Here is a 15,367-nt window from a genome sequence, read left to right on the forward strand (position 1 = left end):
ACTCTCTGGGCTGGAGGCTCATCAGGGTTCAGCCAGGCTGGGTCTCAGGAGGACTGGGTTTCTCACATTAAACCATGAGCTGCTTCCAGTGCAGGACTGTGTGGTGGCCCTGGTTCTGAAGGACACTCTTTGAGGGATCTGATGATCTGCCCCTGCACATTAGGCGGACTCTCCTGCAGCTTTTAAATCCTCTTTGAAAACACACCGTTGGCTTTAACTCAGTCTGAGACGTTGACTTTTAGTTTTTATTGTTTTTTATCTTCCTGTGTTTTCTATGCTTTTGTATTGGTGGACAGCACTTCAGCCCACTGGGTTGATTTGAAAGTGCTCTATGAATAAAGCTGAGTTGATGAATGCACAGCACACCTCCCGTTTAGAGTTCTTTTAATTCAGTGATGATCAACAGAAACAGAAACTTACAGCATGTTGACCTGGAGTCTCTCCAGCAGCTGAGATGTGTCCTTAGGCACAGGACGGCTCTCTGCATGTCCCAGCACCGTTATTGGAGAGAGCAGACAGGGGATATTTGTCCTCCAGTGGTCACTTGTGGTATTACGTTTTAAAAAAAATCTGTGGTGATTTCACATCTTCCAGTCCTTCTCAGCATCTGGGGGCCAGTGTGAGGGAGGAAGGGGGAGCCTCCCTCTGGTCTTCAGTGGACGCCCTGCGGCCCTCAGAACTCCAGCAGCAGTGTGAACGGCTCCACAGAGTTCAGGACGAGCTCTTGTTTCTGTCTGTAAACTCCCTGCTCCACCTTCATGCCCGCCTTTGAGCACTTTGCAGAGGCCGCCATGAGCTCTCTGCAGGCCAGGACCAGGTTTGAGAAGAGCTGAGCGCCCCACCACTGCTCACAGCCGCCTTTGAACTGCATCCTTCTGTTGGACGCCGGCTCTCCCAGCAGAGACTCCTGGGGGATGAACAAAACGCTCCCGGGAAGGTCGAGTAGAGACACCATGTGTCCAGTGTCTTTGCGGAAAAGCTTGGTGGTCATCAGGCTGTTGGCTGTGGAGGACATGAGGAGACAGACTTGGACGATCCTTGGAGGCTCATTAGAGCCCCACACCTCTCATGACTGAAGTTAACGGGCGTAACTCACCCATCTGCAGTGTGACGTCCTCAGTGGCTCCGTGGAAGAAGCAGACGTACACGACCATCCCCTCCTCGATCTGCAGACAGAGAGCGAGCTGATCGATCTGACATCAGGCTGCACACACGGCAGACCAACACTCACCTCAGCCCACTGGGCGTCGGTGCCGTCCAGCGCTGGCTTAGTCTTCACCTTCGCCTGGCAGCACTGCTGGATGACGGCCCGGGCCTGAAGCCTGGTGGAGCCCCGGCTGACTCCTGGGCTGCTCAGACACACATTCACAGCTTTAGGACACAAGATTTACTGAAACAGCTGAGCAGATTTCTGTCGTACCTGTCCACCTCCGGAGGGAGCCTTGCTGTCTGTGCTGGGGTGGAGTTAGCAATGGTGAAGACGGGCCAGGGTTTGGTGCTCGGGGCCACAACGGGCTCCAGACCACAGCTGGAGCTCTTGGCTGAAGAGTCTGGCTCACAGTCGGACCTCCTCCTCAGCAGGCGCTGGCTCTGCGGTGTTGTTGGTGTCTTTTGGACAGCAGGCAGGACACCGTCTTTCTGTTGTGTGTGAGGCTGGGTCCTCGGTCTGCTCGGCTTCTTCTGGGCTTCAGACGCTGGGGGACCCTCTGCCCGGACAGACTGGAGCAGATGATGAACTTTCTCAGCAGAAGCAGTAAAGTGCAGATTTATAATCAGAGCTCTAGTGAGCCTGAAACAGGAGTCCTGCAGCACCTCCCAAAGGGGAGGAGGACTAACAGGCGGCTGCGTCTTTGTCCCTACAGAGACGTGGCTCAGAGACAGAGTTCAGAGTACGTGCAGCTCTGTGCGGTGCAGCTCGCCGTGGCGGCTCAGCTTCTACTTCCTGCTGCTCCTGGTGGAGCAGAGGCTCCACTCACAGAGAACTTGGACCTACCTGAGCGTCCAGTGAATTCATGGTCAGCTCCTCTGCATCACCTCCGTCTTCTTCACCACCAACATCACCAGTGTCGCTGTCGGTCGCACTGCCAACAGAGAGAGAAAACGAATGAAAACCTGAAGAGGAGGTCGTCTGGCTGCAGCTCAGATCATTCAGCTGTGACGGACACCTGTCTGAGTCTGGATGAAGAGCTCTCAGCGCCGTCTCCGACCCTCCTGACCTGGACTGGCCATCTGGTTTCTTCCTGCTCTTGCTGCTGCAGTGGAAGCAGTCGTTGATCCACTGCACCACGTCAGACTTCATGGTTTTCCAGAAGTACCTGTCAGAGATCGGTGTTGGGATTATGACGGGTTAACAGCGATGTCGCCGCATTGTTCAAGAGACACGGGACGTGTGAGGACCTTTCTTTGAGCAGTCTGAGACACTTGTTGACGTTGAGATGGTTGAGCTCGTTGTGATAGTCCACCAGGGCTGCTTCAACCTGCTGCTGGTTCCTCAGAACCAAACTCATCCGCTCCCCCCTCCCCATGTACAGCTCGCCATCTGCGGCACCGATGGAAACTTTGTCAGATTCAGCTGGAGACAAACAGTCATGGTGACAGCTGCAGCGTCAACATCCAAATCTGGAGCCAACCTTTGATGGTGAACTTTTTACAGAACCTCCTGAAAGTGTTCTTCTCCACGTAGTTCAGGCCCCGAGGATACGTGCGTGTGCTCAGGTAGAGCTGCACGGCGTCATACTTGGCAAAAAAGGCCTTGAAACAGAAGCACAGATAAATCACACAGACCACCGCACCGCTCACCGCACCAAGACTGAGCCTACCTCCTCCCTCGCTGCCGGCTGGGTCGGACCTCTGGACTGGGTCTGCAGGGTAAACAGGACTGTTACTGTCCGGTTGTGTCAAAGCTGCCATTACTGCTTTCAGCTGACTGTTCTGTCTCACCACTGAGTCACCGTTGACCATCAGGGTGGGCACGGCGCCTGGACGGAGGACCACCTTCTCCCCGCTGCGGTCCAAACAGTCCTCTGTGAAATGCATCGAACAAATGGACGAGCGGAGCCGAGGGTGCCAGTGAGGACGACCGACGGCCTCCAACCACTGAGTGAGCAGGGCCACGTTGTCAAGAGGAAACCTGAGGAGACAGGAAGTGGACGGCTTGTGAGGCCACACGTTTTAATCCACAGGTGTAAGTTAACGCTCGAGTGAAGGTTCAAGTGAACTGAGGCGTTTTACAGATTCTATGTTCTCCAGAATAAACAAACCTGAGGTCAGTGACCTCAACATGGGACAAGTCCGTCCCCGGGTGCTTCCACACTCGGTCCCTTTAAATGAACTGAGATCGATGACTCAGCATTTTATGTGAACCACCTCGAGAGGCGGTCTCAGTACGCTTCGCTAAGACCTGGTGTGAACAGAAAGAGGACTGAGGCCCTAACAAAGCTGAACTGGACCAGAAAGAGAAGCCGGTCCTCTTTGTGATTAACTCACGGTGTGAACACAAACAGAACTGACTTTTTCTGTTGGTCCACTTAAGAGGACTGAGTTCAGTTCTTTTAAAAGGGACCCGGTGTGGAAACGCCCAGAGTGACTGTACCAGTTTTGAAGAAATTCTTTCTGTGTTTGTAAGCTGACACGACAACAGATCTGACGGACTCAGGTAGCGGCTGTATAAAACAGACTGGTACTTGTGGAAGGTGAGGCCCAGGGTCCTCTCCACCGGCCCACAGCAGTTGCTGCAGTTGTAGACACTGCAGCGGAGCCACCTCCTCTTGGTTCTGCTGAGGCAGGTTTGGCAGCTGGAGATCCAGCGGGCCAGGTCTCGGGTCATGCTGGCCCAGTAGAAGTGCTTGGTGATCTCTTGCTGGCAGAGTCCCTGGCCGCGGTGACCACGATTGTCATGGAACCGCTTCAGGATGGCGTTCACCTGGGATCAGATCACAGGGCTTCAGTGATCTGGTTTTTCCCATGTTTTGCTTTAACAGCTGTAAATTACCTCCTCTCGGCTGCGCGGCACTCTGACGGGTGGAGAGACTCTGGTGTACATCAGCTCTCCATCTGCGGGAGGACAGAACTTCCTGAACTATTTCAGCTGACTTCTGAAGCTCGGTCTGTTCTCGTACGGCCGTGTTAGATGTGCTGTTTGACTCTGTCCACTCACCGATGAGTCCAAAGCGCTTCGCCATCCTCTTTAGAATGCCTCTGCACCGGTTGCCCTGCATCGGTAAGACCCTGTGGCTCAGATACCTGCAGAAGGGAAGAAACGCTGAGCACATCCATCGCACATGCATCGTGTGCCTATGTGGTCACACGTCTACCTGGCGATGTGGTTATATGTGGTGAAGCTCGGCTCGACGAGGGCCTTCCTCCTCTTGAACTCTGTAACGGTCTGTGACGCCCTGGAGTCCAGGTCAGAAGCTGGAAGGCAGTACTGGTGTTCCCTCAGCTCCACCGGGGTCCCAGAGAGACAGACCTGATCAGAGGGGGTGGTGCTGTCTGCAGCAGCACATGTACGGAGCAAGCCTTCCTCTGTGCTGTAAAACAGGTCCTCGTCAGAAGGGAGGAGCACCTGGAAACCAAAGAAGAGAACCTGATCAGGTCTACCAGCTAGCCTGGCTCCACCCAGGTCCGTGTATGAAGTGACCATCATCCGCCCCCTCCAAACAGCAAGAGATGGATGACTCTGGGAGCAGCCGTAGGATGGTGTCGAGTAAGATTCAACATTACAGTCAGGAACAATAACGATATAATAAAACTTCTTAAAGTGTGGACCACCAACAGGTCCAGACTGAAGATCCCAGCTGAGGGTAACATCAAGGAGGAGTGTGAGGTCACACATCCGTGCTGGACTGGGACTGTCCTCACCTCGTCCTCCTGCACTACATCAGGTGTGATGGTTGGCACAGCGTCCGAGGACAGGGCCAGCTGACCGTCCTCACTCAGTGTGAAGCAGGATGGCTCAAAGTGTCGGGAGCACATGTAGGAGTTTTTGCGCAGCGAGCCTTCGTCCCTCAGAGCTGCCGCCAGCCATCTCTGCCGCCGCTCCGCCTCCTTTGGGAACCTGCATGCGGAGCAGGAAGTTTTTATACACATACAGCTGAAGGAAACCTTCACACTGCAAGGATTCACCAATATGAGAACAAACGGGTACTCAGAACACTTCAGGAAGGGTTAGACCACCGTGACCATAAAGTCTGTGAACAGGGTGTCTGACCTGTGGAAGGTGACCTCAGGACAGATGTAGCTGGAGACATCGCAGCCATACACCAGGCAGAACTGCACAGGCGGGTCGTGCACTTTGTTCGGAGTTCGGTTCTGACAAACAGCGCAGGCTTTGATCCAGTTCTTCACAGCCTGCGTCACTCCGACCCAGTAATACATCAGCTGGACGGACAGAAGAGGACCTTACCATCTGATCAACGCCGCTGCAGGTCAGCGGACGACCTCACCCCAACTCACCATGATGTCTCTCACGACCCGCTCCCGGCCAGCGTGGCTGTTGTTGTCATGGTAACGTGTCAGGATCTCCTGGATCTCTTCCTCACTCCTGACAGCCCGGAGGAGGCGGCCCCGATAAGACCGCCACAGGCACCCATCTAGAGGACGGAGCGGGGAGCTACAGTCAGACGCTGTGATCAGGAGCTCAGCTGTTTGTGTGTCAGTCACACAGAATAAACACAGTAACACAGGTGTCAGGGCTCGGCTGTACCTTTGTAGAGGAAGTGTTTGCTGGCAGCTCGGGTCACTGTCTTTGAGCTTTTTGAAGCATTCACAGGAAACTGCCCGGTCCTGATAAAAAGCTCCAACTTGTCCAGAAAGTCAAAGGAAGGCATCTGTAGTGGGGCACACAGAAACCCACGGGCCGGTCCTCAGCACCCCACGCTGTGAGTTCTAATAAATATAACAAGAGTCACTGTGAAGGATCTAAGTGTATGTAGTCTGCCGACAATCCATTCAGCAGTGTTTACTTCTACTTATTAATGTGCTTTCTTTGGTTATTTATGTTAACATGTGCCAGCTTTGATTCTCCCACCGTGTCAGGAAATCCTCCAAACTCTCAGAACATCTTGTGTCCGGTGAACAGAAATCTTCGTAACACCGCGACCCGTTCTCACGTGAACTCCGCCGTCGCTGCGTCACACCTTAACGTCCCCGTCACCGAAACGAACGTCGTTTCTTTCGCCTCAGCCGCGTTCACAGAGACGTTCTCCAAACTGACGCACTTTGCGGCAAACTAGCGGCTAAATGTCTTGTTTGGCTCTGTGCACATCTAAGCTAGCAGCAGCCTATGGCTCTTTTCCGGTATGAAGAACTTCAAAATAAAGGCTGTAACAACAACAACCTCAGGGGTGGAGACACGTAAAACCTCCCACTGAGGCGTCTTCACGAGAGGAGGCTCGGCCGTTAAATCAGCGGAGTCCCGCTCTCAGGCCGTCGGCGAAGGGAACCAGATAATACACACGAAACAAAAGCGCGCCTATTTTATTTTGACGTAACTTCACCTGACCGGAAGTCCTGCCGCAGCCACGCGCCGCTCGCTTCACACAGGACCGGGTTGACGCAGGTTATGAACGCAGCTGTAACACAAGCTTCCAGAGTGCCGCTCACTTCCGGCCTGGGACTCACGGCAGCGCGCCACCTGGTGGCCGGAGGAGAAACACGGCCGACAAAATAGAAACACGTTTTTTTATTATCTCTGAACAAACAGAAGCCTGACTGCACACCAGCATGACCATGATGCTTTGTGATCACACACACGGCTCACGGCTTAACAAAGGTTTATTATTTTAAATCAGCTGTGATGCATTCAGAGTCTGTGGGGCGTTTGGTCCCAGGAACAAAACAGACACTTCTGTGAGCTGCTCATTCCAACGTGCTGCCAGGAAGTAATCTGTCAGACATCAGTCCCTCTGACGTGGACGTGTCTCTCAGAACTCCATCAGGTGTGTGTAGGGCCCGTTGGTGTCCAGCATCAGCACCTGTCTGTTTCCATATGTGCCGTGTTTCACCTCCCGCCCGGCTGCACTCACTTCCTTCTCACACAGAGCTACGAAGGATGCGTAGAGCCGCAGCCCGTCCTCCTTGCCGATGTTGTTGTGGTACTGCATGCCGCGGCCTTTGGCCTTCCCGCCTAGCGTGGCCTGAGGGACGATCAGCAGGTCGCCCGGCAGCTCCAGCACCGACACCATCTTCCCAGAGGAGGACTCGCACAGGCGGAGGTTGAGCAGCGTGGACACTGCAGGAGGAGGGAGGAGGTTACGCTCACACACTGGGGCTGAACACACACAGACGCAGCGTTAACACTGACCCATCTTAGGCAGGAGGTCGTCTGTGGCTCCTTTGAAGAAGCAGATGTAGATCACCATCCCTCTGTCCATCTGACAGCAGACAGAAACAGGAGCAGACCCCTAACTGTCATTTATGCAGCATTTACCACTCCTCAGGGATTCATAGTGTCATTATATATATTACATATTACACTTCATTTATAGCACATCATCGGCTTCATTTTGATGTCGTTTCTGTTTCAGAGTGTAAATTGTGAAATATTTCCTTTTACGTCTCTTTTTTTTTAGATACTTTTATAATCCCAGAGGGAAACTGCTTAAGGCTGCAGAAGGACGCTGTCTAAGCTGCAGGGGATCCTGGAGAACAGCTTCCATCCTCTCCACCACGTGCTGCTGAGGTGCAGGAGGACGTTCAGTGCCAGACTGATCCCTCCTAAACGCACCACTGAGCCACAGGAGGTCCTTCCTTCCTGTGGCCATCAAACTGTACAACTCCTCCCTCTGAGATCAGGTCTAACTTGTAATCTTATCCATATTGGATTTATTTTGACGAGATTTTACTGCACACGGTACAAGTTGTATTATATATGACTTCAGTCTTCACTTGGCTGGATTTGACTTGAATATTTATTAATGTTTAGAATTTATTAGGTTTTATTTTATCTTACGCTTACTACTTTACCTTGTTTATATTTCTAACCTGTCTTTTTTGAGTATACATGGAGCACCTGGAATGAAAGCAATTTCCCCCTGGGATCAATACAGTATTTCTGATTCTGATTCTGATACAAAGAAGAAACCCCACCGGGAGGAGCTGACCTGCACGTACTCGGCCTCTGACTGCCCCTCCGCCGGTTTCACCTGCAGTCTGGCCCGGATGCACTGCTGCAGAACCGTCCGGGCCGCCGGAGCGCCGCCTCTGTCCGCCATGCAGCCCAGCCGACTTCACCCAGAGCGGACAAACTGCAGCGAACACACGGAGTATTCACAACGAGGAGACAACACCGAGACAACACCGAGACAACACCGGGACAGCACCGGGACAGCACCGAGACAGCACCGGGACAACACCGGGACAACTCCGAGACAGCACCGAGACAACACCGGGACAACTCCGAGACAACTCCGAGACAACACCGGGACAACACCGGGACAACTCGTGGAAAACACTTCCGCATTATAGTCGGCTGACGTCACAGAAAGGTCTCGAGCTGCCATCAGTTCTACTGTTTTAAAAAAACCTTTACGTTTTCTCCTTTAGCTGCTTTTACAGTAATTAAAATATGTTGTAGACACCGAGACGTAAACTGAGTTAAAATAAGTTTGTTTTATCAGATTATAAAAGTGAAATGATGCCGCGTGTCAGAATATCTTAAACCGTCTTGTTATTATTAAAGTGAAAAGACGTCGATGTTCAAATCAATAACAGAATCGGTTCTATCTGCCGGATCGATACAGAAAACTCTGCGCGTGTTCTGCGCAGACCTGATGCGCACCAGGAGCCCGCTGATTGGCTCTGCAGCGCGTCCGCACAGCTAAACATGGCTCAGTTCACGTACAGCAGACTCTCGCATTTACTGAGATTATCCGGCGAGAAAACCCGGGTTCTGCGGACCGGCACCGACCTGAACCACGGAGCCACGAGCTGCGTGGTGGTCAAACGCTGCCAGGTAGGATTTCTGCCAACCTGTCCACCCGAATCTTCTCTTAAGCTAGCTAGCAGTTTTAGCGCAAAGCTAAACGGAAATCCCCAGCGAGAGCGGAAGTGCTCCTTCCAAAATAAAAGCATCGATGTACGTCACCCTGGTCCGTGTCATTGACAGTAACGACGTATAATTGTAATAATAAAAATAATCGCGCATGAGCAGTTATTCTAATTCATATAACTGTATGTATGTATATAACTTATGGTTCTTTTTCATGACTATTTTTAGATTTTTATTTCCTACAGAACAGAAATAAACTGAAGAAACAAAACAAAAACAGAATTGTTCCATAGTAGAATTGACTGTATAAATATGGTGAACTGCCACAGACCGGGTCTGTCTGTGTGTCAGAGGTCGGTGGACAGTAAGGCCTTGCAGGAGCGACAGAGGCAGCAGATGGCCAGAGGCCTTCCCAAGCAGAAGCCCATCACAGGGGTCAAACAGGTCATCGTTGTGGCTTCAGGGAAAGGTGGCGTGGGCAAGTCCACCACAGCAGGTAGGGACAGGTCTGGGGAGAGAAATTCTTCACATTTTTAATTTAAGATTTACTTGGATTGTATTCTGGCTGTTTTTGTGATTTGTCTCGTCTCTGCAGTGAACCTGGCGCTCGGGTTAATGGCCAACGATCGGGTAAGAAGTGCTCCTCCGTGCTGCACCCTCGCTGTGTGTGAAGGTTTGTCACAGTGTGTGTAAATTTGCAAATCCTGTCTCAGTCAAAATCAGTGGGACTGCTGGACGCCGACGTTTACGGCCCGTCCGTCCCCAAACTGATGAACCTGAGGGGGAACCCGGAGCTCAGTGACCGTGCGCCTCTTTCCTTCTGCTGATTCAGACTTCTGGATGAGTGTAGCTGCAGACTGACCTCAGCTGTGTTTCTCCTCAGATAACCTGATGATCCCGCTCACTAACTACGGCCTCCCCTGGTGAGACACTGTCTAATGTCCATGTCCTTCTGCTGGATGTATCTCCTTCCTGCTGTCTCTGACCGCTCCTTCTTGTCAGCATGTCGATGGGCTTCCTGGTGGAGGACGTGGCTCCGATAGTCTGGAGGGGACTGATGGTGATGTCTGCTATCGAGAAGCTGCTGAGACAGGTACGGAGGTCAAACACTGTAAATGCTGCTGAAACACAGACGAGCTGTTTGTGTGTTTGAAGGTGGACTGGGGATCTTTGGACTATCTAGTAGTGGACATGCCTCCAGGGACAGGAGACGTCCAGCTGTCAATCACCCAGAACATTCCCATAGCAGGTCGGTCTGTCTGAATTCAGACTTTTCTGCAGAGTTCAGAGTTTGTCAGACTTTTGTTCATTTCATCTTGGTCATGTCTCTGTTGTGATGCAGGTGCAGTCATCGTGTCCACGCCGCAGGACATCGCTCTGCTGGACGCTCGCAGAGGAGCTGAGATGTTTAAGAAAGTGAACGTGCCGGTAAACTGTGTGTGTCTGTGTGTGTCTGTTGATGCAGATGCTGATGTTCCGTCCTGAGCAGGGAGAACGTTTGCTGCTTCTGTTCCTGCAGGTTCTCGGCCTGGTGCAGAACATGAGCGTCTTCCAGTGTCCCAAGTGCAACCATCAAACCCACATCTTTGGCTCAGACGGGGCCCGACAGCTCGCAAACACTCTGGGAGTCACGTTCTTAGGTCTGCCATCACCACAGCTTTGTGTCCTCATCCTCTCTGACTGTTCTTATAAACAAAGCTGTAAGTGGAAAAATGTGACACGTCTCTTTTGTCCAGGTGATGTCCCTCTTCACTTAAACATCAGAGAGACATCAGACAGAGGACAGCCGGTGGTGGTCTCCTCTCCTGACAGCCCTGAGGTCTCTGATCTGCTCCTGATTCACCCCATCCTGGTTTATTCATGAAGGAATCAGTATAAGCAGAGAAAAGTCAAACGTACTGTCCTCTTCTCACTCTGTCTGTCCAGGCGGAGGCGTACAGGAAGGTGGCGTCTGCCGTCGTTCAGAGACTACAGGAAAGCAGCAGTTGACTGACAGCTCCGACAGGAAGTGAAGTGTGACGATGATCCACAACATATCACACACATGTAGAAGTACACAGAGACACACACACGTCCATGTGGAGCTCCACTGTGTGTATGACTCATGTAGTTCTGTCAGAGTGTTTAATAAAACCAGATCCACTATTTAAACTCACTGGGTGTTATCAGGTGTTTGAACCATCACAGTTTGTGCATGACTCAGTTCCATGAAAGGCCAGCAGGGAGCGCTGTGTGTTTATTTCCCCACACACAGGTGAGCAGCGCCTGTGTGTGGCTAATCACTGCTAGCTGCTGCTGGCTGAAGCTAACGGTCTCTTGGTCGTTTGTGTATACTGTGTGTCTCTTGGTGGTTGCTGTGTGTCTCTTGGTGGTTGCTGTGTGTCTCTTGCTGTGTGTCTCTTGGTGGTTGCTGTGTGTCTCTTGCTGTGTGTCTCTTGGTGGTTGCTGTGTGTCTCTTGCTGTGTGTCTCTTGCTGTGTGTCTCTTGGTGGTTGCTGTGTGTCTCTTGCTGTGTGTCTCTTGATGGTTGCTGTGTGTCTCTTGGTGGTTGCTGTGTGTCTCTTGGTGGTTGCTGTGTGTCTCTTGCTGTGTGTCTCTTGGTGGTTGCTGTGTGTCTCTTGGTGTGTGTCTCTTGGTTGCTGTGTGTCTCTTGCTGTGTGTCTCTTGCTGTGTGTCTCTTGATGGTTGCTGTGTGTCTCTTGGTGGTTGCTGTGTGTCTCTTGCTGTGTGTCTCTTGCTGTGTGTCTCTTGGTGGTTGCTGTGTGTCTCTTGCTGTGTGTCTCTTGCTGTGTGTCTCTTGGTGGTTGCTGTGTGTCTCTTGGTGTGTGTCTCTTGGTGGTTGCTGTGTGTCTCTTGGTGTGTGTCTCTTGGTGGTTGCTGTGTGTCTCTTGCTGTGTGTCTCTTGGTGGTTGCTGTGTGTCTCTTGCTGTGTGTCTCTTGGTGGTTGCTGTGTGTCTCTTGGTGTGTGTCTCTTGGTGGTTGCTGTGTGTCTGAGGAGAGCTGGCAGAGCGGGTCTGAGGTCACATCAGGAAGTCGGGTCAGGTCGGGCTGAGGAGGTGGCGCTCCTGTCAGCGGGGCGCTCCCTCTGTGTCGGAGTGTGGAGCGGGGATAAGACGTGCTTTATTAATTTACCTTCCTGCATCAGCGCTGAGAGGAGCATGAATAATACACAGTGAGATACATTATTGATTCAGGTTTGAACCTGTTATCTCAGATTCATCAGAAGCTCCCAGAGAACTGACATCAGTGCCGGTCTGAGGACGAGCGGTCCCTGTATCAGCTGTGAGTCATGCTCTCGGACGGAACCTTCACTCAAACCTTCATGCAGTTTCTGATCAGAGTTTGGGGTCAAAGGTCACCGCGGCGTCTCTTATGATCCAGTCTGTCAACATTAAATCTGAAACCTCCACCTTCCTCTTTTCTTCTTCACATTTGTTCCATTGTCTCCTCTTCCTCCTGTGTGTGTGTGTGTGTGTGTGTGTGTGTGTGTGTGTGTGTTGCTGCCTTTGTGCCAGTGTTCAGTCAGATACATTTGCATAATATGAAATACATTCAGAGTGTGTGTGTGTAAAAATACTGTGGTTGACTGGGTGTCTGCTTTTGTGTGCTGCTCCTCACATTTGCATCCTTCTTTACAAATGTGTGTGTGTGTGTGTGTGTGTGTGTGCTTCAGTCAGCAGCACTAAAATAAAATACTGTATAAGTCCTCATTGTTATGGAAACCACATCCTGCTTTCCAAAATTAGAAGAGCAGCAGAAGAAAATGAGCGGGAGAGGCGACTTTTACAAACATGGCGGCTTCTTCCTCTTCTCTTTAACTTTCATTATTTATCTCTCACTGTTAGCTAACGGTGGCCTGTATGTGTCCGCTAGCTGCTTCAGCACAGCTGGTTATAATCCGTCTGATTACAGCGTGTGAGTTTTCTCTGAGTTGAGTTGGCTTTTTTCAGAGAAATTCCCTCCCACACACACACAGACACACACACACACAGACAGACACACGCACTCACAGACACACACACACTCACAGACACACACTCGATGTTGACCTTGTGATCGCTCCTCTCACCCACAGCCCCTCCGAGCGTTGCCTCGTTGCCGTGGTGACGCAGCTGCATTGCTTGTGGCCGGATAAACAGCAGCAGCTGGTTCCAATTGTGCTGTGTCACTGTGTGTGTGTGTGTGTCCTCTCGTTAAGGCTGCACCCCCACACTCCTCCAGTCATCAGTCTTCTTTCTCTGCTGGGAGAATGAGGTAAAAAAATAAACTCTCCCTCTCAGAGTTCCTGAGGGTCCAGGCTCTGCAGCTCCACCTTTAACTTTATTGATACTGAACAGAGGAACAGAGGCTCTGCCTTTGTGTCACAGGGTTCATTCTGCTGTGTTTCAGTACATGTAGCGCTGTCCTGTTGAGAGTTCAGCCTGCGTGAACCAGGTCAGGACCTGAGAAGCTGCAGGGCTGGATGCTCAGCCCTGCAGCTTTCTGCTCCTGGTCAGTGGAAGCAGGGACCAGCTCAGGAGGTCCAGAAGCAGCTGAAACAGGAAGCAGCAGGCTGCATCCTCAGGACAAACATGAAAAACAAGTTGTCTGGCCTCTGGAAGACTTCCTGTTTATTTGCTCCTGTTGCCTAGCAACCTGCAGTTGGACATTAGACTTCAACTTGTTTGAAAAGCATCCAGCCGTCTCCAGAGTGCAGTGCATCCTGGGATATGTGAGGCCGAGAAGCATCCACCCGATGCCTCCTTAGAAGGGTGCATGTGAGGGAGCCTTTGACGCGGCGCTGCTAGCTTAGCATTACCCAGGGCTCCATAAAACATACTTCAAAGAGAAACCCGATGTACAAACATGCATGACCCTTAGAGGCCAGCAGGCTGTAAACAGCTTTAATCTGCTGTGGAGGTCTGTGGGGGGCTGGACTTGGAGGCAGCCTCTAGTGGACACCGGAGGGACTGCAGTGCTGCTTGTGGTGTAAAAATGCAGAATCATGTTATTTGTCTTGCCTTATTTGAGCTAATCTGACTGGAAATGTGTACAGATAGATAAGAACTGCGCCTGGAAGACACTCAGAGGGTTACAGGGTCACATTAAGCCTGTGGAAGTTGAAGAGTTGAAGGACACTTTCAAGATGAAAACATGTACCTGCCTCCTGCTCGGCGGAGAACCGCTGAGAGCTGTGTCAGACCTGGTCTGTGCTTCTCCCCGTGCAGTGTAATAAACTCTGACTTTTCAGGGATCATTTCAGTCTTTTCAGGATCTTTTTTGTTGCCGCGACATGCTTCCTGCCTCAGCCCCGCTCTGACTCAACATACATCCACCATCTCCTGCTGGATGTCTCAACTGGTTGGCCCCGCCTTTTTCAAAGATGGCAGCTGATGAGGGTCTCTTCTGATAGGACTGTGACTGTCAGTCAGGCATCGCTGCGCCTCAGAGTCAGCACTGAAGCAGCCAGGATCTAAACGCTCTGCTGGACCGCCTCTGTGGACTGAGACCCCCGAGACGAGCCTCATCTGAACCTCTAACTCTGTCCCACCGGGAGCTGACGCCTCACCACAGAGAGAGAGAGTGAGATAAAAGGGATGCAGACTGGCCTCAGGCACCAATTAAAAACAGGCTGAGGTTGCTATGGTGATACAGGTGAAGTACTTCATGAAATACTGCTGACAGGCTGTTTGCTCTCTGTCTCTCTGCTTGGAGGCGGAGTTTTCCGGGTTTTCATGTTCCTGCTTTCACTTCCTCGTTCAGCTGGTTTTATTAGCAGACTTGAATCCTGCTGGTTTATTCTCAGACTGCACAAACAATAAAGGCAGAGGTGAACGAGGAGGCGGCTCAGGGAGCTTTGACCCTCAGTCAGCTGAGTCACCGTGAGCCTCGGCAGGTTCAGCCAATCAGCAGCCTGCCAGGAAGCGCTGGCGGTTATGGGCGTGTTTTTGGCAGGAGGACAGCCTGTATGGGTGAAGTAAGGATGGGCAGACAACACCCTTACTGACATGCTAAATGCTAGCTGCTAGCTTCAGCAGCTGCTCTGATTGGTTGTTAGGTCAGGGTCTCTGACTGGTCGGTTACATCCAGGAACATACAGGGTTGAGGGTTGATCAGGATTCGTTACCCCGGTAACAAGAATATGTTCCAAAACTGGACCAAGTAGCTTTAATGTCCACACCTAAAGAAATGAGACGGGAAGCCGTGAGCCACGCTTCGTGATGGAGTGGAGAGACCAATCAGACTGAAGATCACCACCACCTTCTCCTGAAGTGTGTGTGTGTGTGTGTGTGTGTCTGTGTGTGTGTCTGTGTGTGTGTGTGTGTGTGTGTGTGTCTGTGTGTGTGTGTGTGTGTGTGTGTGTGTGTGTGTGTGTCTGTGTGTGTGTGTGTCTGTGTGT

The 15,367-nt window shown here is 51.6% G+C and overlaps 3 protein-coding genes and 1 long non-coding RNA gene across 8 annotated transcripts; 2 read left to right on the plus strand and 2 right to left on the minus strand.

Moving 5' to 3' along the window:
* Positions 1-366: 366 nt before the first annotated feature.
* Positions 367-6,616, minus strand: LOC114427027 (uncharacterized). Of its 2 annotated transcripts, none has more exons than XM_028394721.1 (19): positions 6,029-6,616; positions 5,705-5,828; positions 5,455-5,591; positions 5,210-5,379; positions 4,861-5,056; positions 4,314-4,564; positions 4,157-4,242; positions 3,992-4,053; positions 3,684-3,922; positions 2,941-3,130; positions 2,820-2,861; positions 2,631-2,751; positions 2,398-2,539; positions 2,166-2,315; positions 1,994-2,081; positions 1,421-1,719; positions 1,232-1,349; positions 1,097-1,166; positions 367-1,002 (listed from the first exon to the last, which is right to left on the minus strand). In XM_028394721.1, exons 2-19 carry the CDS (start codon positions 5,826-5,828, stop codon positions 674-676), a joined length of 2,814 nt encoding a protein of 937 aa, XP_028250522.1. In that variant the 5' UTR covers positions 6,029-6,616; the 3' UTR covers positions 367-673. The 2 variants fall into 2 exon arrangements, with proteins under 2 accessions (XP_028250522.1, XP_028250521.1); XM_028394720.1 differs by having other exon boundaries at positions 5,705-5,886.
* LOC114427032 (uncharacterized) lies at positions 1,550-7,549 on the plus strand. The gene is made up of 3 exons (XR_003669419.1): positions 1,550-1,560; positions 4,130-4,131; positions 7,397-7,549. It is a non-coding gene; the product is annotated as an uncharacterized LOC114427032 (long non-coding RNA).
* LOC114427031 (D-aminoacyl-tRNA deacylase 2-like) lies at positions 6,668-9,035 on the minus strand. The gene is made up of 4 exons (XM_028394729.1): positions 8,909-9,035; positions 8,103-8,246; positions 7,304-7,373; positions 6,668-7,231 (listed from the first exon to the last, which is right to left on the minus strand). The coding sequence occupies exons 2-4, from the start codon at positions 8,211-8,213 to the stop codon at positions 6,924-6,926; spliced, it is 489 nt and encodes a 162-aa protein (XP_028250530.1). The 5' UTR covers positions 8,214-8,246; positions 8,909-9,035; the 3' UTR covers positions 6,668-6,923.
* On the plus strand, positions 8,291-11,144 carry nubpl (nucleotide binding protein-like). Of its 4 annotated transcripts, none has more exons than XM_028394725.1 (11): positions 8,291-8,486; positions 9,341-9,485; positions 9,585-9,619; positions 9,703-9,793; positions 9,873-9,912; positions 9,992-10,082; positions 10,145-10,238; positions 10,332-10,417; positions 10,509-10,629; positions 10,726-10,808; positions 10,916-11,144. In XM_028394725.1, the coding sequence occupies exons 2-11, from the start codon at positions 9,386-9,388 to the stop codon at positions 10,976-10,978; spliced, it is 804 nt and encodes a 267-aa protein (XP_028250526.1). In that variant the 5' UTR covers positions 8,291-8,486; positions 9,341-9,385; the 3' UTR covers positions 10,979-11,144. The 4 variants fall into 4 exon arrangements, with proteins under 4 accessions (XP_028250526.1, XP_028250524.1, XP_028250525.1 ...); XM_028394723.1 differs by lacking the exon at positions 8,291-8,486 and adding an exon at positions 8,695-8,953; XM_028394726.1 differs by lacking the exon at positions 8,291-8,486 and adding an exon at positions 8,812-8,953 and having other exon boundaries at positions 9,319-9,485.
* Positions 11,145-15,367: the final 4,223 nt, after the last annotated feature.

This window comes from Parambassis ranga, chromosome 22 (assembly GCF_900634625.1).
Source record: "Parambassis ranga chromosome 22, fParRan2.1, whole genome shotgun sequence".
Taxonomy (NCBI): domain Eukaryota; kingdom Metazoa; phylum Chordata; class Actinopteri; family Ambassidae; genus Parambassis; species Parambassis ranga.